General features: G+C 38.2%; 1 protein-coding gene across 1 annotated transcript; it reads right to left on the bottom strand.

The window, feature by feature from the left end:
- Positions 1-9,241: 9,241 nt before the first annotated feature.
- On the bottom strand, positions 9,242-24,366 carry ccdc43 (coiled-coil domain containing 43). Its single transcript, XM_020518212.2, has 5 exons — positions 23,683-24,366; positions 18,775-18,865; positions 18,428-18,563; positions 15,029-15,081; positions 9,242-10,171 (listed from the first exon to the last, which is right to left on the bottom strand). Exons 1-5 carry the CDS (start codon positions 23,860-23,862, stop codon positions 9,984-9,986), a joined length of 648 nt encoding a protein of 215 aa, XP_020373801.1. The 5' UTR covers positions 23,863-24,366; the 3' UTR covers positions 9,242-9,983.
- Between the last annotated feature and the right edge of the window lie 242 nt (positions 24,367-24,608).

Raw genomic sequence — 24,608 nt, forward strand, 5'->3', positions numbered from 1 at the left:
GAACTCCTGAAGAAAAAAAACTGCAAATCTTTAAATTAAATGATTCTATTATCTTTTGAGTAACTAACGTGAATTAGTTAAGTTGCAGTGATCACAAATTCAGATAAACTAAAAAGAAAGCATTAAGGGGATAAAGACTAAAATGTGTAGTCTCCCTATAAAGTAATTATAAACATTGCAGCTTGTGGTCAAGCACGCATTTGGTTAGTGAATACATCTCTGTATAATTGAGACAAGTGATATAAAGCTTATTTAAAACTCTCACTACCATAATTTAACAAGGTCATTTTACCTTTTGTTGGTGAATTGTTCTTGTCAAATCTTCCTAATCAGAGTGACTAAAGCTTCTTAGTCAGGTAATTTTAATGCAATGTTTGTTTTAGTTTCTGTAAAATGTTTGTTATTTATTATAGGCAAAGTTTATAAAAGTGGTCATAGCTTTCCTTGACATGACCAAAAAGGAAAGGTAACCTCTATTTGGTGAAAGTGAGCAATAAATGCACCAAAGTGCAGTCTTTGAGAGCTTAAAATCAGTCTTAATCAAAAAAAAATTATCTAATGCCACAATGGTAAGTGGAGGTTAATTAAATAAATACTGTATACTGCAATTATCCTGTTATGTAAAAGGTTATCATAGTTTAGATTTAATGGTTCTGTTCTTATTTATATCACCCTAACCTGATTAGACCCTCCGTTTAAATAATTGAAGTTTCAGATAATGTGCAAAGGTCACAGACTTTGTATCATATAATTCAGAGACCTGGAGATATTGATCTAATAATATTGAAGATAATTCATTGAAAAATACCATTTATTAATAGTGCAGTTTTTTTCACATTTTTATGTTGCAAATAAGAGAGTCAGGAGTGATTAAAGGCAATAATTTCATTTTGGTGTTTAGGTGATATCGGATTGCAAATACAATTTATAACTAATCTGATTCCATTGATGGAATTACAGCCTGAAAATACACTCTGTCAATATTTTAAATTAATTCTTGGAACACTTCAATTAGAGTTGAGATTTTTTTTTGCCAACAGTGTTACATTATACATAACAATATCTATACAGAATAATTAAAAATTGTGACATAGGGTACACACTGGAAAGTACAAGGCAGTCGTTTTGTTAGGAGTTCTTTTTTCCCTCTTCCCCACTGAGATATCTCACTATGCCACCCTATGTCTGCTGAAGCTTCCTGTTTTTACTACATTACAGTCAGAAGTTCTTCACAAACTCACTAAAGTACATACTTCATTTGTGAATCTAGATGTAGAGGTTTGGCAGACCAGTTTATCATCAGAGCCATCACAGTACAGTCTGATTTTGTACCCATATAATGTCTACATAGACACTTCCCAGAACAGGCCAATGATAGTGATCGGGAGCTGGAACCCTTCCTGAACCTAGGGAATAAGGGTACCCCAAGTGTTGCTAAGACTAGGTCAGCTAATTCAACACAGAACAGGAATGAAACTAGGATCTTCTGATCAGTAAGCTTAGTGCTGGAAAGTGGCTTTGCCATTAGGCCATTGGGGGAGCTATGAGTGGATAATATTTAATATCACTGTTTGTTGATGCATGTTTTATTTATACATTAGTTTAAAAATCATTTCAGATAGTTTCAATTATTTTTGTTTGCTTATGTCTATGTAACGGGAGGCTACATGATGGCATTTTATGATGCAGTTGAAAGCCCACAATTAATTGTGTTGGTATATGCTATAATAGAATAACAGATTCTGTAATAAACAAATACCTACAAACCATAATTTTACAAATTAACTAATAGCATTTTAATAATGCTAATCACAGAAAGCAAAAAACTTACAGCAACAAAAAATTTCAAAGTAAAAGAAATAGGAATACAAAGAAATCTAAATGCAATGGTACAAAACCTCATAAAATGAAGTTTACAAGGAACTACAAATTGTCTACACCTTTCTAAACTGAAAATATCTTTGTTACAAGGAATACTGCTTCATTAACAAAAGCTTGACAGATGCTATTTAATATGGAAATTACATTTAATTATTAAGGATATTTGCAGTGGATGTTGTACTAGCTATAGTACGTGCTATGTTATTCAACAATCTAGATGTAATATGGTGGAATTTTTTTGTATTAGTGTATTGTTAGCATTTGCTAAATTTGAAGTAAACACTTTTAATTAGTGCTAACATGGCACATTTGGAAAGGATATTAATTTACTCTGATTGTTGCAGGTATTTTGTTGAATATATTTATCTGAGGCAGCTCGTTTATAATGTGTAAAATCTACAAATGCTAATGGCTTACTTTCCATATTGGGTAGACCTATGGTACTGTTCAAAGTTTTTGTACTGAAACAGTGAATTGTTCTGCATTTCTAGTTTGAAATCTAGAGGATGTAAGTCTGATATATGTGCCCATACAAATAAGTTTGATATTATGTCAGTGGCAAGTAGAATAATAGATATTTAGAAACATTTGCAGAACACTTAATTCTTGTAACTGAAGTGAATTGCTTCAAACTTGACAGTATTGTACTTAATTTAGTGTTGTATTATTTGGTATCCTAAATTGTCATTCTCAGATTCAGTGATTGAATATGTTTGTAAATGTCTTACAATCATTCATATTCATTGAATGATTTTCAGACATTCAATGTAAAACAATGAAGATGTCAGCAACTCAGAGACTCAAATGTGACATCTCAAATTTAATTGGCTATATCCAATGTAATTGTCATTTAGTTATGCCATTGATATGATTTACAGTGGATGTCATACAATTTATAGATTTCTTCCAATTTATCAAAACAATTTAATAAATTTCATAGATGTGATCTATCTTAAAGGTTAAAACAATTTCTCTTGAAATCAGTTTTAAAATATATTGTTTAATAGTGCATCTTGAGGTTATCCGGAAGGCATTTAATGCAGTCTTCAATTATATTTAAGCTAGGTCAAGATATGTCAAAATAAATGTGATATATCAGTATCTTTAAATGATAATTTGTGTTGTACGATTACCTTCAGGAACTAGAATTCTTTGGTCTTTTGAGTTTACGAATTGAATACTAGTTTAGATTAATGAATGAAAGGAACATATCTTTGTCATATGCTTGATAAATTGATCAGGAATACAGTGAGAAACCTCCTAGATGTTAAAATGTTTTAAGTGATCAATGAAATACTTGGTAATGTAATACACAACTGCTTAAATTGTAATCTCATGAGGAGTCAACAGAAAGTTGTGCATTTAAAAAAAAGTGTAGTAACTACTTGAAACAATGTCATTTATAAATGAGAAGAGTTAATCCAAGTTCCATAATTAATATTTAAAGAAGTTGACTTTGTATCAAAGAAAATGTGAATTTTTTGATTTTCCTAAGTTAACAGTTGATATATTTTACTGAACTGTATAAGTTACTGAAAATGTGATATTAAATAAATTAAATATTGGTCTTTTTTTTTACTAATCTTGATTTAAAAATGTATAAAATTAGAACATCAACATATTTGTTTAAAATTAGTTATAGCCCCATAATCACAAATCACAATTGGATAAGAAATGCAGTTGGTATTTAAAAGTCTGAGGTGAGAAATTTGTAATTGACAAAATGAACATTCTTTTGCTTAAGAAAAATAATGTTTAGCTTTAGCACAGAAGTAACATCAAGACTAAAAAAAGTCAAAATATCAATAAATTAGATAAGTTGTCTAATTTCAAAATAAATAGACAATCATTTTCACGTAATTAAGGAAAAGACCTGATGAGACCTCTAAAACACCCACATTTTTCAGAGAATGTGCCTCAACAAACCTCAGCCTGCAAAACAATTATGACCTTCCCCACCAACAACTTTGAAGCCAATCTTAATTCATTTTCACAGTTACCTTCTACTGACATTTTTGTCTATTTTGTCCACTAATTTCAACAGCTACAGTGTTGGGTTTTTACTGTTCAAGATTTACTCAGTCAAATTGTCTGCAGGATTTATTAATTTTGGACAGAATTTTAAGCATAGTTTTATGAGCTAGTCATTTAACTTTTCACTTCAGAGACATTTAGATTGCACCTTTCTTTCCCCCGTTGGTTGGAACAGTACATTGATTGATTTGCAAGTAAGATTGTAAGATTGGTAAGATTGGTACAGGCATTGTCATGGAGAATGCACCAATTAAATGATGACAGTTAACTGCCACACTTTGTTTAAATTTCAAACCAGATAAAATGACTGATCAAGGCATTTCTCAGAGGAATGAACCAGAGAATGGCTGTTGCCTATTTTGTGTTTGTTATGTTTAAGTACGCACTTTGTGTGCATTTAGTTGCCTGCAAAAAACAGGACCCTGTATACATATGTAGCTTCCAGTATATTCAGTGCACCACACTGCATGTCCAATGAAAGTTTTAAGTTGGTTTCACCATAACTCGTACCACCCTCAGGGTGATTTAACAAATATTGTCCATGCACAGAATCGCATCTAATGTTAGATACCATATTTTGACATTTGCACGCGCAGATTGTTTGGGTATGGTCAGTACTTTGCTTGTTATGAGCTATCAAAGTGCCATGCAATTTCATACAATTTGCCAATCTTTGGGACATAGGTCTCTGTACCTAGCATCACAATGGAATTGAAATTCATGCATTCGTAGCCCGGAGGAGTCCCAGTTGCTTGTCTTCAGTTAGGACAGCACAGTGGTAAGCACTGCTGCCTCACAGCACCAGGGACCCAGTTCAATTTTACCCTCGCATGACTGTGTCTGGAGTTTGCACATTCTCCCAGTGACTGCATGGGTTTCCTCCGGGTGTACCAGTTTCTTCACACAGTCCAAAGATATGCGGATTAGGTGGATTAGCTACGCTAAATTGTCCATAGTGTCCAGGGGTTTGCAGGCTAAGTGCTTCAGACATGGGAACTGCACGTTTACAGGGACAGGGTAGGGATCCAGGCGGGCTGCTGTTCGGAGAGTCAGTGTGAACTTGACAGGCTGAACGGCCTGCTTCTACACTGTTTGATTTCTATGATATGTAACTCATTTGTGCAATAGACAAAACTTCTTTGGCTTGCAAACACCATTCTTGTTAAGCATTATAGCAATGTGAATCAGCTTGCTTCACCTTTCCTCAGATTTTTGAATTACATTACCCAAACCTGAGATAGACTTTAGGTGTGGAAGTGGCAGCCTCAAGCTCATTCATGAGTTTGTGTACTATTTAGGAAGAAATGAACAGATCAGGGTAGATATAATTTTGAAGGATGGCTTTGATGCACCAAATTTTAGCATCAAACTTGCACGACAAAGGTGCCCCTACTGTCAATGTCATAGTGCAATGAACTGGAGGAGTCCTAACAACTGGTGACCAGGGAAGGTAGGCTTGTGATAAAAAGCGGCAAAAGCCAACCATGGCAGATTTCTCAGCCAGCATGTCAGGAAAACAAGTTCATTTGACTGGTCTATTTTAAAGGTGAATTTGAGTGCAGAATGGAGCCCATCAGGAAACATAAGGAAATTGTTGAATGCAGCAGCCAATTCCGATATAGTAACTACTTTATCTACATATTAGGAATATCCAAGGGGTAGAGAGAGTGAATGTTATTCCATCAATTACACAATTTTCATGAAATCAAAAGACATTTGAGAGAGGTAGACCAACAGGGACTCCATGGCAACATACCTATTTAGGAATGCGTGATGTCATTAAAAATTTAATTCATAAGTTCAACGACAATTGATTCCTGATGGTGGCAGTTCTAGATTACCTTGATGTGGTGGTGCAGTTTAGATAGCTATAGCTTCTTTGACTACTTTAGTGAACAGGTTAGCAAGGGCAAGAGTATATGGCTTAGCATTGCTATTGGTAAGAAAGTCTTGCTGGGCATTTGCAAAATGTGAAGGATTCCATGTAAGATTCTTACTACAATCAGTTTTCATTGTGGGGAGCAGAGCTTGGGGCAGTTGTGTAAGATGTTGCTTGCTGATATCAGTCCAGCCAACCCCAAAAACAGTGCAGACAGCCACTGCCTACCAGCTGCAGAGGTAGGCTGTTGAAAAGGCAGGCCTTAGTGATCCACCTGTTTCTGGAACCCTCCCCAAATCACTGATCCATCCTCCATCAATCCCAAGTCATGGACCCAAACACAACCCATGCCGAAGCAAGAAATATTACTCCCAACCTCATGGGCCCTCATGCCAAGGGATGACATGTATACCCATTTACCCATTACGTACTCTACAGAAGCAATATACCCTATAGTGAGAGTTGGATATGTAAATAAAAATGGATTAATTCACAACTTTTCACTTAATACTTTAGAAAAACCTTCACTCATTGCAGCCCAATAAATTTCAATAGTTGAACAACTTAAGCCTGTATGAATAAAGATCAAACAGGCAGAACTGTCAAATAGTTGGAGTTCAGATGTTTTGCATGTGTAGTGGTTGTGTGGGCTCATAAATATTAACAATCTGGGTGAAAGAACTGAGGGCATTGTTTCTAAGTTTACAGACAACACAGGATAGGTGGAGAGACAAGTAGTGTTGAGCTGGGGAGGCTGCAAAATGACTTAGACAGGCTAGGACAGTAGGCAAATAAGTGGCAGATGAAATACAATGAAGTTACAATAAAGTATGAAGTTACACACTTTGGTAGGAAGAAGAGGTGTAGACTATTTTCTAAATGGGAAAGGCATCAGAAATCTGAAGCACAAAGGGACTCTGGTGTCCTTATTCAGGATTCTCTTAAGGTTAACATGCATGTTGAGAGTCAGGAAGGCAAATGTAATGTTAGCATTCATTTGCAAGGGCCAGAAATTAAGAGCAAGAATGTACTGCTGAGGCTGTATAAGGCTCGTCAGACCACATCTGGAATATTGTGAGCAGTTTGGGCCCTGTGTCTTAGGAATGATGTGCTGGACTTGGAGGAGGTTCACAAGAACAATCCAGAAATAAAAGACCTGTCTTATGAGGAGTGGTTGAGAACTATGGCTCTGTACTCGATAGAATTTATAAGAATGGGATCTTCTTGAAACTTAAGGATAGTGAGGGACCTGGATAAACTGGACAGGGAAATGTTGTTTCCACCAGCCAGAGGCACAATAAGACCTGAGTGCACAGCCTCAGAGTGAAGGGATAACCACTTAGAACTGAGATGAAGAATTTCTTTAGTTAGAGGGTGGTGAAACTGTGTAACTCATTGCTGCAGAGGCTATGGAAGCCAAGTCATTGAGTGTATTTAAGACAGAGGTGGATAGGTTCTTAAATGCAAGAGGTTTAAGGGTTGAGGCAGGAGGATGGGGTTGTGAAACATTGAAGCCATGATCAAATATTGGAGAAGACTTTATGGACTGAATTGCCTCATTCTGTTCCCATATCTTATGATTCCATGGTCTGTGGTCTCTCAGCCAAACCTTGCTGTGTTCTTGGGGAGGGGATGGTATAGTGCTGATGTCACTGGACCTTTAATCCAAAGCTCATATTAATGCTGAAGGAACATGGGCTTGAATCTGACCACAGTAGAAGGTGAAATTTGAATTCAGTGAAAGAAAATCTGGAATTAATGACAAGCATGTAGCCACTTATCACAAAAGACCATCTAGTTCATTAACGTTCATCTTTACCTGGTCTGGCCTACATGCGACTTGCAACTCCTGACCCACAGCAATGAGGTTGATTCTGAACTACCTGGAGTCCACCCATCGAAGAGTAATTAGAGACTGGCAACTAATGCTAGCCTTCCCAGCAATGTCCATACCTCTTCAAGAGAAACAAGTAAATTTTTATTGTACTGAAGCAATGGGAGCTTCTTTTATAAAAAGTGGTTTTAACAGTGAATCTTTAATGCTTTTATTAAATCCATGCAAATGTCACGACAGGGTTCGTTGTTTCTATGCAGTGAATATTGAGTGAAAGAGCACGAAAATGCTATACTTTGACATGGGGACACTTGAGGAGGTCCTTTAAAATTTAACTGTCAAAAGGTTTCCCCATACAGCCTATAATTCAAAGGGTTCTAATTGAGACATATACAATTTTACAGGGCTCGACAGAATTGTGATAAAAGAATGGTAAATCTTTGGAATTGGAATGATTTATCTCAAAGGGCTTTGGCGACTCAACTATTGAGTACATTCAAGACAGTCTAGAAAATAAATGTCACGGAGGTAGATTGGACATTGTATAGTTGTGGCAGGGGTTAAGTGGCCTTTTCCTGTTCCTATTTCCTAATTCCTAAATTGCTATCTACAGATCAAGTATAGGCCTAAATGATTTTTAGTGGCCAGAGAAGCTGGTTATTGCAGGCCAGGTCAACTTTATACCACTTACAAACCATAATAAGACTAACATTTCTACAGAGCAAAAGGAAAAAGATCCTACAGCTGTCAGTTATAGCCTCATACAGCACGGAAACTGACCCTTCAGTCCAAGCCGACCACAATCCCGAACTAAACCAGTCCCACCTGGCCCATATCCCTTCACTAATTGACTTCATATAATTTCTTGATTATCATCAGGAATGTATGCTGTTGTAAATTGCTCTTGCCTTCAACATCAGACGGTAGCAGAATGAGATTATTTTTAAAAATAACCAAAGCATTTTTATGGGCACACTAATAACATACAGGGCTGCAAAATAATTAAGTCACATTAAATCTGCATAGGTAGAAGTGGATTGTTATACTGCATTTGAGTTTTATTAACTCAAATAATAGTGGCAAGTTATTACTTCATCACTTGGTTTTCTGATGTTAATCTATTGATGTTGAGTCATTCTCCCTCATGTGGGAATCCAGAACAACGGGCACAGTTTCAACATAAAGGAGTCTTCCAACACAGATGAGGGGGCCATTTGACCGATTGAGCCTAGGCCAGCCCGTGGATAATGCATGGCTTGTGGTAGCAAACAGAAATCTCACATGCATCGTTATTTAGTCTGGAGAGAAGGTAATCACAGAATGATGCAGCCCAGAATGAGGACTATTCAGCACCTTGTGGCTCTACAGGCTCCAAGTCCTTCTATCCTGACTGTTGTTTCCCAACAGACGTAGACATGCTTCCTTTCAAGTGTTTATCCGGTTTACCTCCCTCAGCGTTGAACTCCAGCCCCCACCCCCATGACCCTCCAACCATACAGTCGGGGTCCATCAGTACTGACCCTCCTTCCTTCAACCTGTTATAAAGGCAATCTTCGAGTAGTAAGTATCATATTTACAAGATGATAAATTTATTATGAATAAAATGATAATGCTTACAAATGAAAAATACTTTATTTTCCAAAAAGCAAATGATAGTTCAAATAAGTTCAGTAGATGTTTTCTGTTTCAGTGCTAGAAAGTACATCATTTCTAAAAGACAAAAAGTAAAAGTGATACAAAAGCAAAATGTTATTGATGCTGGAAATCTGAAAACAAAACAGATAGTTAATATTCAGCTTGTGTGACAGCATCTGTGGAGAGAGGAACAGCGTTATCTGTGACAGACCTGAAACCTTAACTCTTTCTCTCTCACAGGTATTGCCACCATGGAAGTGATGTTCTAATTTCAGTCAAGAATTGTTAAAACTATCTAGAAGCCAGCTATAAAAATATCTTGAGAAAAGAAAGTCAATACTAGATCTCCAGAAAGTTGTGTTTTTAATTTTTAGGTACATTTCAAACCAATAAACGTCTTCCTTCACTGAAGGGGTTCTGCTGTAGTGTGTTTCAATTAATTTCTTCTGTGTAGGTTATTTTTATTTGTGTTAGATAACAACTGAAACACATTACAAATTTGAAATACCTAATTAAACAGTTCATGATACACAAGTAACCTATCTTGAAGTTTCAATTTTGACACAATACTTCACAAAAGTTCGGCATTTTATGAAGAAAGATTTTCTACACCCCCACTCTGCCAAAAAGTCATTGGTGTTTCACAGTTCATATTACCTGTGGATGTAAACTTGTAGTTCTGAACAACTGCACACTCCAGTCTAATGTTTTTCAAATAATCTATCGCTTTCGTTCTCCTTTTTGTGTTCTCTTCTTCTCCTTTTCTTTTCTTTCTTGTTTAGCAAGCTTATCTTTCTCTCGCTGTAGTTTATCTTGTTCCTTTTTCTTTTGTGCATCTCCCCGAGCCTTCTCTCTTTCTGCTTTTTTCGCAACAAGAACAGCTTCAACATTTGTGTTTTTGAAAAGAGCTAGGATTAAATTAAGGAATTATTCCAACTGACTGACATTGTTACCATCATACTGATAAGTTTAAGGTGATTTTTAATATACTACCTCTTTTACAAATTATTTTGAAAAAGGAGAACTGAAAGAAAACAAAATAGAACCTATGTTGAAGTCACAGAAGCAGAACTTGGCCCCACTTCAGTAGAAATGTCCTTATTATAGATATACTGAAGATACACACAATTTAACCTGCTGTATTAAAAACACAGTTTCCTGATCAAACCCAAAGTATAATTTTCACTTTTCTGTATGCTTTATTAGGTTCCTGCCTGTATGATGTCAGGTTACATACAAATCATGATGGGTGACCAAGCAACATCCAATTTGCCCATAGCAGATATGGCAACCCTATCAAAACACCTCTTTTTAGTTAAATTCATATAACAGACAAGGCAATGCAACAATATCAGTAAAATCAACAGTGCTATCATGCAGGACTTGCTCAGCAATACCCTGCTTAATCAGCAATGCATAGTATCAACAGGGGTGTTCCGTTGACAAGATGCACTGCAGAAATTCACTAAGGCTCCTGAGACAGCACATTCCAAACCTATGACCACAACAATCTAAAGAGGCGTTAAGCAGCAGATAATTGAGAATACAACCACCACCTACAAATACCCCCCTCCATGCCTTTCAATACCCAGACTTGGAAATATATTGTCATTCTGACTGCTGATTGATCAAAATCCTGGAGCTCCCTCCCAAAACAGTGGTTCAAGAAAGCAGCTCCACCTTAAGGGCAATTAAGAATAGGCAATAATGTCAGGCTAGCCAGCAAAGAATTAATTATAAAAGGCTTTTCAGATGTATATATTGAATTGGCATAGCACGCGAAAAACCATTGGTTCCAGGACACCAGAGCTAGCATACTCATAATAAACGCCCTTTCACACTGAAGGCTAGCAAGTGTTTGAGGATAGGGGCAGTGGGATCCTGATGCCATAACAATAGGAAGGTTCACCTGATAGAATAATTTCAAGATTTAGCATTACAACTGCTCGAAAACAGGTGAGATCCATTTGATTTTTTCTTGGCAACTTCAGGTTAACTTAGGATATGATTCTGAAGAAGGGTCAAATCAGCCTTGAAGCATTTATGGTGTGTCTCTCTCCAAATGTTGCTAGACCTGTCGATTTTCTCAAGCATTTTCTGTATTTGTATCTAAATAAACTTGCAAGTTATGCCTTGGCCTGTTGTCAAACTTAAGAACCCTATTATTGCTTTAAATTTTGCTGCACAACTTGGCCCCATTCCGCAGTTGAAACTTTGTAATAACATCTTCCAAGAGTCAAGATAACATCCTGGGATACAGCAAGAACAAGCACGAAAACTGTTTTGAGGAAAATAACGAAAAGGATTTCCCATCTTTTAAACACCAGTTCATACAACTTGGAGAAGCATCAGTCACCAACCAAATAAAGTCTACAAAAAATGTAAATATAATCTCTGGTGGGCTTGAAGATAAACGCAGAATGGCTTGATAGAAAGCAACACCTATTTTGGCATGACCCATTTTCCAAATGTGTAGACTGTATATTAATCCATAATTCCTTTTCATCAGCTGTTAGGCTTAAGCTTCGAAATGGTACCTGTAGCAGGGCTCTTGTGGCATAGTGCTAGTGTCTCTACTTCTCGACCTGGGAGGTCCAGATTGAAGTCTGATCTGCTCCAGAGGTATATAATAAGATCTCTGAACAGGTCAATTAAAAAATATCTATGGTAGTTGTAATGTAAAAGTGACAAGTCAATCGGAGGGGTTGCACAGAGTGAACACTTCAGGCCTGTCACACGAGGACCAAAGTCAATTACAAGCACAACTCAATTATTCCAAGAGTGTGAAGCATTTTTTCTCATATTAGGTGTCACAAGATTCCAGACATACCTGTTTGAGCAGTTCAAAGAAAGCCATTGTAAATAATTTGGTACAAACCACTGAGATAGCCAACAGTAACTTCTGCTACAAACCTGGTAGCAAAATATTTCTCTCACACACAGTAGATTACCAAATCTAAACATGAATGCAGAAATTCCACTAGACTTGCGAGTGGACAATAAGGTAGAAGACGTGCTCAAGGTCAATTGCATGAATTTTGATCAGCACAAATGCAACCAGCTTCAGGAAAAAAAACAGATGATCCACAACTGAAGGCACAATGGAAAAAGTTATCACACAAGGATGGCCTTGCATGAAACAAGTGCTGTACACTTTTAGATGTTTTCCTCCATCTAGATATGAAATAGGTAGGAGGTTGTTGACTTGCTCGCCGAGCTGGCTTGTTTTTGTTCAGATGTTTCGTTACCATGATAGGTGACATCATCAGTGGAGCCTCCGATGAAGCGATGTTATTCTACTCCGCTTGGAATTTATACTGTCCGGTCTGTTATGGTGACTACTGTCATTTCCGGTTTTGATCTGTAGCGTAACACGCTACATGAACTAGATATCTCAACAGAAACATACTTTTGTACCCAAAACTCTTTGACAAGACACACTGTCTTAACAATATCAACAAAGTATAGTCCCATATTCAAGTGCAGCAAGACTTGGACAACATCCACATTTAGCTCAAAAAAAGTGACAACTGGTCACAGAGCAAATAAGACGTCTGGCACACGATATTATGTAGCAGCCAGACGTTAACCACAACACTGATAAGACAGTGAAAATGTGGGAGACTCAGTCACCAATCACAGCAGCATGAAGAAACACCCTAACGAGATTCCGTTGATTCCTTGCACACAATGAGTGCAAAATCCAGTCTGTTCAGATAGCTGAAGAGGTCATATGTGATTGTGAGACACAAAGTACAGACAGACGTTTTAGAAAAATGTGCGCCAAATGGGACATAATCCAAGTGCTAGCTTAACCACATTATTCCACATCTAGTGACCCTGCCAAGCAATAACTTGCACTGTCAAAAGTATGAAGTGCAAGGCAATAAAACAGGATTTTTAATCTTAATTATACTAACCCTAAGGGCTTTTAGACAGGAGCCTTCCATCACCAGCAGATATCACATTTGGAAAGCAAGTTGGAATGACACTGCCAAGTCAACACCTGTCCAAGTTCTCTGCAATACAGGACAATCATTTAAAAAAAAAACAAGGAAAAACAGAGATGCAGTGTTACCACATCTGGAGTATTGTCTGATGTATTCATCTTGTTATTTCAGGAAGGATGTAACAGGTTGGAGGCAGAACAAGGAAGGTTTATTAGACTGCAACTCCAACTGACCAATTTTTTCGTTAAGCAAACTTGTTTGATGAGTGGTAATTACTAATGAGTGCTAATCTTGTTAAAGAACACAAGACAATGACAGGCACATCAGAGCTCTAAATTATCTACACTATCCATCATGTAAATATAACAGCAGGACAACATTACAAACGAGGTTTTTTTTAAAATGAGGCTGGGCTCAGAAAAGTTAACTTAAGATGAACAGATCATGCCTCGTGCGTGATTACATAACCTCAAAGCAGAACTTCTATAAGGGATCATGTCTGGAAAAATGACAAAGGTGGGCAAGTGCAAATGATAAAGTACACCCCAAAACAAATGCCTTACAACATAGTGCACTGCAGACTATCTTCCCTAGATAAAGCATTGCAGCTAACTAACAGACCTAGAAGCCTGCAATTAAATTTGCTTCGGCACATTTCAAGGACTGAACCTCCAACTGCAAGTTGCCTAGAGGAAGGTTAGGGGTGGTGCTACTGCAGAAGTTCCCTTAACCACCAAAAACAATATGAACACCAGTTCTGTGGACACGCATGCAAGTCCCATATTGGACTGTTTAGGCATGAAGATCCATATTCACAGTTTGGACATGTTTGAAAAATTAGAAGTCTACCACAACAGTCATGCAATGCATGAAAACTTGTACATACAGAAGGTATTTGAATAACACACTACAGAAAGAGGTTATTTAGTCATTAAGTCTGCACCAGCTCTTCTGAAAAGCAATCTACTCCTGTGCTCTTCTCACATCCCACAATTCTATTTCTCCTCTGGCAGAAAATGTACTCGTCAAGCAAATCACCTACTTACACTTCACAAATTTGTCCCCCCTACACTCAGTGTGGAAGGGGCATTCAGAGTAAAGTCCCCCAAAAGCATTATTCCTTCACCTCTCAGTAACTTTACTGCAATCCTCTGTTTCTCCCATTGGTTGGTGGTCTATTAAGTACACCATATAGTACATTCTATTGGCTGCAGCAGTTCAATTTAGAAGTTAGCACAATGGCTGGAGCAGCTTTTTCTAATATGATTGGTTTACAAAAAACAGAATTGGTCAAGATTATTCTGTACTGACTTAAAACTGCAAATGAGATAAAGATCTTTACTCCAAGCAATTGTTTTTAAATAACTAGTTTAAAAAGAGACTAATCAATTAGAAACTGTTACTATTGCAGGTGGGATCTATCAAAGCAACAAGAAAAATAACCAGAGCTTTAGGCTACTTTATTGATCATAGTTATTGGTGGGTATTGAGGTCAGAACATGAAGAACTCATACGATAAATTGTAAAACCTGTTATTGCTGTAGAGTACCAGCAGATTTTTCAAGTTACTAAAAAACTGTAAAGATAAACTTTATACAATTATAAATGGCTTCCTAAATACAGAAATTAATATTGTTGCCCCACAGTAACCTTCAATAGCTTGTGCAATTAGTTGTACTTTTTAGTTAAAAAAAAAACAAGAAAATGCATTGTTTTGAATGATACAGTAATAACCTGTTTGCAAATTAAGAATGACTAAATTATCATAATCTGTTAACAAAAGATCTCAAGATAAATGCATCAGAAAAAGGATACATTTGTCTTCAAAGTTAAATGATCCACTTGTTCCATGGGCTTCTTCATCTTCAGTGCTCAAGTTAAAGAAACTAAAAATTTAAGCTGCGAGCAACAAACAACATCAACAAATGATCAGCAGTTGGATTACTCTGTTGATTTGATCACTGATTTTTTATACACGATCTATGGCCAAACTGCATTTAGACTGAGTTTCATTAATATCCACCTTTCCCTGTTCCAGAATATGTAGGATTCATTATCCTCCTCCACTTCTCACATCAGCAGATTTTTTTTTTTTTTTTTTTTAAAAATGATAGCAGGAATGAACAGACAGAAGCACTGTGCAATCTTACTTAATCATTCCCAAAGAAAGTAACTTCAAGAGATTTGTTACAAAGAGAAAACAAGTAAGCCAAGCAAAGAGGCTAACTTGAATTAACCTGCAGTCCCTTGACCTCAGGGAAAAAGATTAAAATCAAAAGTAGGATAATAAAACATTCCATAAACAAATACCAGTTTGGTCAGTATCGAGTCAATTCCAAGTGGAACTAAGACACACAAATGTACCCATAATTTGGCATAAGTTGTCAATTCTACTCAGGTGACAGAAGAATGACTGGTGCAGATGTATAATCATCACTGAAATCTGTCTGTACAGACTGATTTAAAATATCTACAACAAGATAGAGGGCTCAATGACGCTTGGGTTTAAAAAAATCCAGATACTACATGCAGGCATCTGTACAATGGCAGGATTAAAGACATACAGAATGAGGATGAAAGCACTTTTAACAGATCTGACTATTAAAACAAGTGTTAAAATTAGCACAATAATAGGTGATTTAATCCCAGAATGCCCAAGGAACAGTTATAAATGACAGTGTGACTGGAAGTATCATCACGTTTTGAACTGCGCAAAGTGATGAGGCAGGGTCTTCAAAATGACACAAGAAAGCAAATTCTGTAGATGAAGATGAAGATATTTACGAATCAAAACAAATGATACTGATTACATGACTAAAACCCCTTGTGATCAACGTGTTGCTCACTGATTCTTTTACTGTACAGTAATATTTCTCACGCTTTATATGGAACAGAACTGTTAAAATATTACCTTAATTGATTTAAGTTGTGAAATTTACTAAAGTTTAAGGAGTATAAAGGTATTACTTACTTTAGGTTTGCAACACATTTGTGGATATTAAAAGAAAGACAAATTCCATGAGAAATAGATGGTGTAAGCCACTTTCTAAACACTGATTTAGTCTCATGAGTTACTTTTGACTAAATTTCTATGAAAAAGACACAAATTAAGCTTAACACCGAGCATAAGGTTTTGTTTTGCAAAGTCAGTGATTCTACATGGATCTAATCAGGACGTTGTTACAAAATGTCAGTGTCAAACAAGTATTAATAGTATCAATTGATAAGAATCCAAAGAAAAGCAAATTACATAAACAGATTGTTCACTATTAATGGTTAAAATCCTACTACGTTTGATACAGGGTAAATGGGAGGGATTTTAAGAAATGTCCAACCAGTAAAAATTGAAGGACACTATCATGGCTAATTGGCCAATGAAAGACATACAAAGCTATGTGACAAATACATATTTTCATTCCAGATTTTATGAAGAAAAGACAGGGTCCCCAAGATAACACTTGAGTAAGTGAATTCAGAGGAAGAGGACCAGATTTATTCTTTCTGGAATATTGCGGGGATTGGAATTATGGTATCTCAGCCTCTTCATTACTGAGCAGACATGTGCTTCCCTCCAAAAGGAGAGATAGCAAAGAGTTCCCTCCCTCATGCCATTTTCCCCAGATCACTTTCTCAGCAGTTGGTTCAGGATCCTCTCTACAAAGTGATCTGTGAAGCAAAATGGAAATTTTTACATGCACATTGACAATACCCAATTCATTCCCATCACTCCCTCTTTCAACTGTTCCAATGTTGCTAAATTATCAGATTGTTTATCCAACATTCAGTAGTGAGCATAAAATTTTCTCCAATTAAACACCAGGGAGATAAAGCTATGGTCTCCAGACTCTAAAGTTTCAAACTTCATCTCTCTTGCTGGCAACGAGGCTGAACCAAAAACTGTTCACAACCTCAGTGCCATATATGATCTAGAGATGAGCTACTGATCACTCATCCAAGTCAATACCAAGACCATCTATTTCCATTTTTGTTACACGGCCTCGACCTTGGTTCATCTGTTACTAGACCCCCAGTCATGTTGCCTTTAGCCTCAATTATTTTCTCCTTACTCACACTAAAACCCATTTATCTATCATCCTTGTGCTCATAGATTGGTAATACCTCCCACTCAAGCAATGCCTCCATTTTTAAAATTCTCAATCCCTTCATGGCTTCGGCCCTACTTACCTCTGTAATCTCCTCCAACTCCACAATTCAGATGGGGGCTCAGCTAATTCTGGTCACTTAGCATTCCAGATTATTTTAACTGTTGTACAAAACATGGATTTATTATCTTCCCGTCTAATAAGCTCTGGAATTCCCTCATTAAATCTCTCCTTTCTTTTCATTTAACCCATACCTGTCAATAGAATATTAGTATCAGAGTTTTGGATGATCTCAAGTCTGCAGAGGATATAAGCCAAGAGGCCAGCCAGGCAAATTAGCCTTTTGAGTGGCGATGAACAGAATGCGGTGACAGCTAAGAAACAAACATTGTGGAGATAACCAGAAAGTCACTTCAGTCATCCCAATATTTAGTTGCAGTAAATTTCTGTTCATCCAATTGTAGACACTGGATAAGCAAGAAAACAGAGGCAGTGGAGGGTGTCTGTGTAAATATGAATTTTGAGGCTTTGACTTTGCATCCTCAAGACGTCCAAAAGTGCTTTGTAATTAGTAGATTATTTACGAAGTTCAAAGCAACTGCCAATTTGTAATAAATCACAATACATTAATGCCAGAAAAGTGGTTTTCACAATGTCAGCTGAAAGAGGCAGGTTAGCCAGAAACAGAAAGGGATTTAATTTCATCATGTCTACTTCTTAAACAATACAGAAATATTATATTTTTGACCTAGTTTTGACCATAGCACTTCCTTCATTCATATTAAAGACATTAGTAGGAAAGATCTAGCACCGCAGTAATATTACGACCTATGTTTACGAACATTACCTTCATTCATCTTCCTTCTTCTCAAAGTTTCTTTTATCCAATGTCTTCCAAATGATTTTGCATTTAAAAAAAAACATTGAACTATTCAATTAAACTTGTACCCACTAACAATATTCATTGATTTCCATGCTTGTCTTTGTTCTTTTACTGGAGAGGAAGGATGGAAAAAAGAGCAAGCCTAGTCTTTCAAATCAATGTCAGGAAAACAATTCCACTGAATAAATCTTAACTCTTCTTCCCAAAAAGCAGCACCAGAAAGGATATTCTTCCTCGTCAGTTATATTTGCATACTGTGCAAGAACTGCAGCTTTCCTAGATTTCTCCTCTTCTGAAGCATCTTTTTGTTTCACAACAATCTGAGCCTGTTTCTCAATCATACTTGCAATGGCATGTACTTCATCTTAAAAAAAAAATAGAAGAACTCCAGTTAGATATTAAACTTTTATAATTAGAACACCAACAGAAACAAAGATTCTTCCTTCTCAAATTATCTTCATAGTAATATCTAACATTTATAAATACAGCATACTCACCCAATTAATTGACTTTATGCATTTAAAATATGCAAAAATACAGCAATTACTGGACATCGAGATTATCCCAATCTTTACCTTCAACATTTTTTTCTTGTGTGATACTGTTTGTGGTCTCAGACCACTTCTGAATTATGTCTTTGCAAATGGCTGCCAAAGAATCTTCATCCTGAAAGTAACAACAACAACAGGAGAATTTCAGATGTATGTGTTTATGTTAGAGGAAAAATTTGCAATGAATTCAAGATTAACAAACAGAGTCATGTATATGGATCAAAACTGGTCTGGCCTTTTGTGAAGGTACTACGAGCAAAAGCAGTTGTTTCCAACATAATGCATGTTGTGAAGACTGTGCTTCTAGCTATCATGTTCTGGCAATGAATGAAATACCCAGATATGTTCTGCCCACAAAAAAGGAAGGACAAAATCAACCTAAAAAATTACCATAATACTTTTCTCCAATCATCAATAAAGGTCATCAACAATTCCATGAAGCAGCGCTGATGAACTAATGAACTGTTCACCATTTGGATTCTATTAAGAACATAAGGTTGCAGACTTTGAGACAGCCTTGTTCAAAACAAGGACGACAAAAGTTCAAATGCCGGCATGAGGAGACTATGACTGACTAATATCAGAATTATTACGCAGCCTCAGCACACCACAGTAGGCATTTCTCACGAGGTTCATGCAACTTGTGCCTAACTCTCAAGTTTTTTCATTCTTGACTTTGTTACTTGAAGGATCAAGTAGTGGAACTTTGGTGTAGTATTCAGATCAATTTGCAATTCCACATAAAGAAACAGTTTATAATCATATTCAACAAGACCTGGACAAAATCCAGCCTTGGGCAGATTAGTAGCAAATATCATCTAATCCAACCATTTTCCCTTGATGCTCAAAAGGCATTACCATCGCTGAATCCCCGACTATCAGCTGCCACCGACTAGAAACTGATATCAAAATTAGAAACAAGACGAGATATACAAATACTGTGGGGCTAGGAATTCCAGAATGGGTGATTGACCTCCAAAAGCCCACTACCATCAAAAAAGGTATCAAGGAGTGTGACGGAACAGTCTTCATTTGCCTGGCTAAGTGCAGCTCTAACAACACTCAATAAGCTTGGCAGCATCCAGGTTAAAGCAGCCAGCTTAACTGACACTCCATACATCACGTTCAGCATTCACTCCCTTCAACAGGGATGCTCAGTGTCAGCAGTTTGTACCATCTGCAAGATGCACTGAAAGAACTGACCAAGGATCCTTTGACAGCACTTTCCAAAGCTGTGACCACAATCACCTAGAAGGATGAAGGGCAGCAGATGCCTGGGAACACCACCATCTACACATTCCCTTTCAATCCACATAACATAAATGATTTGCAACTATAATTGCTGTTCTTTTACTGTCTCTGGCCCATAATCCCCAGAACTTCCTTAACATCAGTCTGGATGTCCCTATACACCCAAAGACTGCAATGATTTGAGAAGGCAGCTATTCACCCCTTTCTCTAGGGCAATTAGGAATGGATAATGACTTCTGGCCTAGCACAGAACCCATTAGCAAATAAAGAAAAGACCTGGACCAAAATATTACCTGCTACCGAATTTATGTCACACAAGTGCCTGGCAATAATCATCTTCATTAATATTCAGACCTTCACCCATGCTGGAAATAAGAGTTTTGCAAAGGCAGAGATTTTTTTTTTTCAGTGCGCTGTTTGTCATCGGGCATTCAGAAGAGGAAGGGGACACGACATGAGAAGGGGAAATAATTTACAAAATGATCTAATATTGGCCCAAGAGGAGTTGCTGGTCAGAAGCATCCTGGAAATGGGGTTGAGTAAGCTGTAACTGGTCACATGATTGAGCTCAGATTAGAGAGGGCATGAGCTGTGGGGAGAAATTAGAAAAGTAACGTGCGTTATCCAGTATGAAATCTGCCACCATGAAAATAGGTAGACCTGGATTAATATTTTATATCATATGCAGGTGATCCTAGGGGTTCATTTATTCCTGACAGAACCTCCCACAACAATTAAACTTTTGTAGCTCTTATATGTCATTGAATTTGTGATCAAGATATCACCAGGAAAACAATACTTTTTCATAACCTTCAATTCCCTCAATGTTCAGTCACATGGGATTCAGGGTGAGCTTGCCAATTGGATACACAATTGGCTTAATGGCAGGAGACAGACTAGTGGAGGAGGATTGCTTTTTGGACTGGAGCCCTGTGACCAGCAGTGTTCCACAGGGATCGGTTCTGGGTCCTCTTTTGATTGTCATTTATATAAATGATTTGGATGAGAATATTGAAGGCCTGGTAAGTAAGTTTGCAGGTGACAACAAAATTGGTGGCATAGTAGACAGTGAAGAAAGTTTTCTAAGATTGTAAAGGGATCTTGATCAAATGGGTCAATGGGCTGAAAATGGCAGATGGCGTTCAGTCTGGATACATCCATTTTTGTACAGCAAACAAAGGTAAAGCTTATACAATTAATGGTAGGGATTGGGTAGTGTTGGAGAACACAGCGACCTAGGAGTGCAGGTACATAATTCCTTAAAGTTTGTGTCACATATAGGCAAGATGCTTAAAACAGCATTTTACACACTTGTCTTCATTGCTCAGTCCTTTGTGTACAGGAGTTGAGACGTTATGTCGAGGTCCTACAGGACATTGGTCAGGCATCTTCCGGAATACTGTGTCCAGTTCTGGTCACCCAGTTACAGGAAGGATATTATCAAACTGGAGAGGGTTCAGAAGAGATTTACCAGAATGTTGCCAGGTATGGAAGGTTTGAGTTATAAGGAAAGGCTGGATAGGCTGGGACATTTTCACTGGAGCACAGGTTGAGAGGTGACCTGAAAGAAACTTTTAAAATTATGAGGAGTATAGATAGAATTGATGGTAGTTGTCTTTTCCCTAAAATGGGGAAATTTCAAGACCGGGAGCACATTTTTAAGGTGAACAGAGAGAGACTTAAGAGACATAAGAAGCAATTTGTTTTTTCTTTTACACAACGGGTCGTTCGCATGTGGAATGAACTTCCTGATGAAGTGGTGGATACGGGTTAGGTACAATAACAAGGTTTAAAAGACATTTGGAGAGATATAAGCCAGGAGCAGGCAGTTGGAACTAGTTTAGTTTCCAATTATATTCAGCAAGGACTGGTTGGACCGAAGGGCCTGTTTCCATGCTGTATCTCTCTATTAATCTATGAAAAGTCTCAGTTATGAAGAGAGATCGGAAAGCCTAGGTTTGTATTCCTTTGAAGCAGTGAGGCTGAGGGGGGAATTGGATTGAGGCATATAAAATTGAGAGGATTAGACAAAGGTAGATCGTGAGAACCTTGTTCCCGTGGCAGATGCATCTAAGACCCGAGGGCATAAGTTTAGGGTGAGGAGCAAGTGGTTCAGATAAGATTTAAGAAAATGATTTCACCCAGAGGATGGTAGAAATATGAAACATGCTGCCTGAGAGGGTGGTGGAGACAGGTACTCTCACAACATTTAAGAATCATCTCAATGAGCATTTAAAATGCTAGGGCACAGGAGGTTACGGACGAAATGCGATTTGTGTAGCTTGGTGTTTGTTGGGCCACATAGATATGGTGGGCCAAAGAGCCTGTTTCTATGACTGTCTGTATTTCTGTCTCTTAAAAACTGGATTGCAATGAGAGACTATTTTTGAATTTACCAGGATAGTTGTATAATTTCACAACAAGGAACTTGATACTGAGCCCAGGAATGCCTCAGTGAATAAAGCCTGTCATCTGAGAGGCTGGAGTGTGATAGAATACTGTCCTGTTTGAGTTCAACTCTAACAACTTTAAGAACCTCAGCACCATCCAGGAAAAGCAGTTTGTTTGCATTTCACAGTGCAACCTCCAATTCTGATGTGCATAAATATGCTATTCAGCAACTCAACAAGATTCCTTCTACATCTTTCAAGTATGCAACCTCTACCACCTAGAAGAACATGAGCAGCAGACACAATGGAACAGCACCACTGACTTGTGCCCTCAGCCAAACACCATCCTGACATAGAACTTTCTGGCACTTCTTTCACTGCCTTGGGATCAAAATCCAAGCACTCGCCAGTAATATATTGGATGTGTCTGTTCCAAGTGGCCAGTCATTTATCTGTACAATTACTAGACTGTAGTATTATTGGACAGGTAGATGGATAGGAAAGGCTGAGAGGGATATGGGCCAAACACAGGCAGATGGGACTAGTTGAGTTTAGGAAACCTGGTCGCCATGATGAGTTGGGCCAAGTGGCCCGTTACCGCGCTGAATGACACTGACTCTAATCTTGATTTATATCTGCCGTAAAAAGATGGTTTACCCGTAAATCACAATGTTTCAGACACTGGTACCACACTTCTACACTCCCCATGAGTTTAGAAAATCTACTCTGCAAACCTCGTCATTTTTAGAATCCGCCTACAGTTAATTTGAATCACAGATACAGAATAGAGCCCTAAAGAGAATTCTGAAGAAAGCCATAGAAATTAAATCAATTGTTTGAACAGTGCGAGAAACGATTCACATCCAACAAATGAATTTAAAATTCTAGATAAGCAGTGCAACTTTTCTCCCTTAAATCAAATGTTTTCAGAACAGAAGACAGAAAACAGCGCTAAATGCGTAATTTCAGGAGCGGCCCAGTACGTGCCTCAGATTCAATGGCGATCTGGTGGAACATTTCGTCTATTTGCGTATAAACATGGTTGACAGCTACGTGAGGGCAGATGGCTAAATATACTGTTTGGTGGAACAGAATTAGCCAGTGTATCGAATTACTACAAACGTTTCCAGTTATTACAACATCAGTTCTCGAAAAGATAAGCATGCTTCCCGATTTTAACACTGGAGGGATGCATTTAAAAATAAACTATAGAAAGTATTCTTAACAGAAAATGAAAATGGGGAAAGATTCCGTCTAAACCCACAAGGCCATGTTTCAAGACTACACTCACCAGAAATGCGGATAATATAGCTTGAAGAGCTTCAGACTTCTCTTCTTCGTTTTCTTCCTCCCGCAAAATTCCGTTGATGTACGAACCATAAACATCCTCATCAATTTCCAGCTCCTCCAGCCGTTGACTGAGCCACGCTCCAAACGGCGCCACCGCTGGATCTCCACTGGGCGCCGCCATCTTGTGTAGGAGGGAAGGGGGTCCTAGCAAAAACAACAGGTGCCCGCGGCGATGCCTGCCTGAAATTCCGGACACAACCCTCCTGCAGAAAGCACTCGATGTACTGACCCCGCCCCTTTCTCCGGCGGCCCAGACCCCACTCACTCCACACACCGCTGCTGCTGCCACTCTAAGCCCCACGCCTTCACTAATGATACAGTCTCTGTCAAAATATTAACTCCGCCCCAGTCCCCACTGACCCCGCCTTCACTGATGTTATAGTCTCCCGTCAAAAAAACTGCAGATGCCGGAATCCAAGGCTAGACAAGCAGGAGGCTGGGAGAACACAGCAGGCCAGGCAGCTTCTGGACGAAAGGAGCAGTCAGCGTTTCGTTGACTGCTGAAGAAGGGTTTATACCCGAAACGCTGACTCCTCCTTTCCTCCAGATGCTGCCTGGCCTGCTGTATTCTCCCAGCCTCCTGTCTGTCTACCCTCAGACCCTGTCAAAACTGACTCCGCCCTTGTCCCCACTGACCCCGCCCCTCCTCCGCCGTACAGTTGGAGCCGCAGCTTCCACGTGGACTCCGCCCCCCGCCCCGCGGGCCCCGCCCCCTTCATGTAAATTTGTGTCCAGTTCCCTCCCTTTCCCCCCCCCCACCTCACCTCAAAGAACCTCGTGGCCATCCAGCAGTTGATTCTCACACAGACCCCGCCCCCCGCACCTTGCTGCCCCTCCCGCACAACTCTTCCCGCCCCTTCCCCCTCC

This window comes from Rhincodon typus, chromosome 30, assembly GCF_021869965.1.
Source record: "Rhincodon typus isolate 14 chromosome 30, sRhiTyp1.1, whole genome shotgun sequence".
Taxonomy (NCBI): domain Eukaryota; kingdom Metazoa; phylum Chordata; class Chondrichthyes; order Orectolobiformes; family Rhincodontidae; genus Rhincodon; species Rhincodon typus.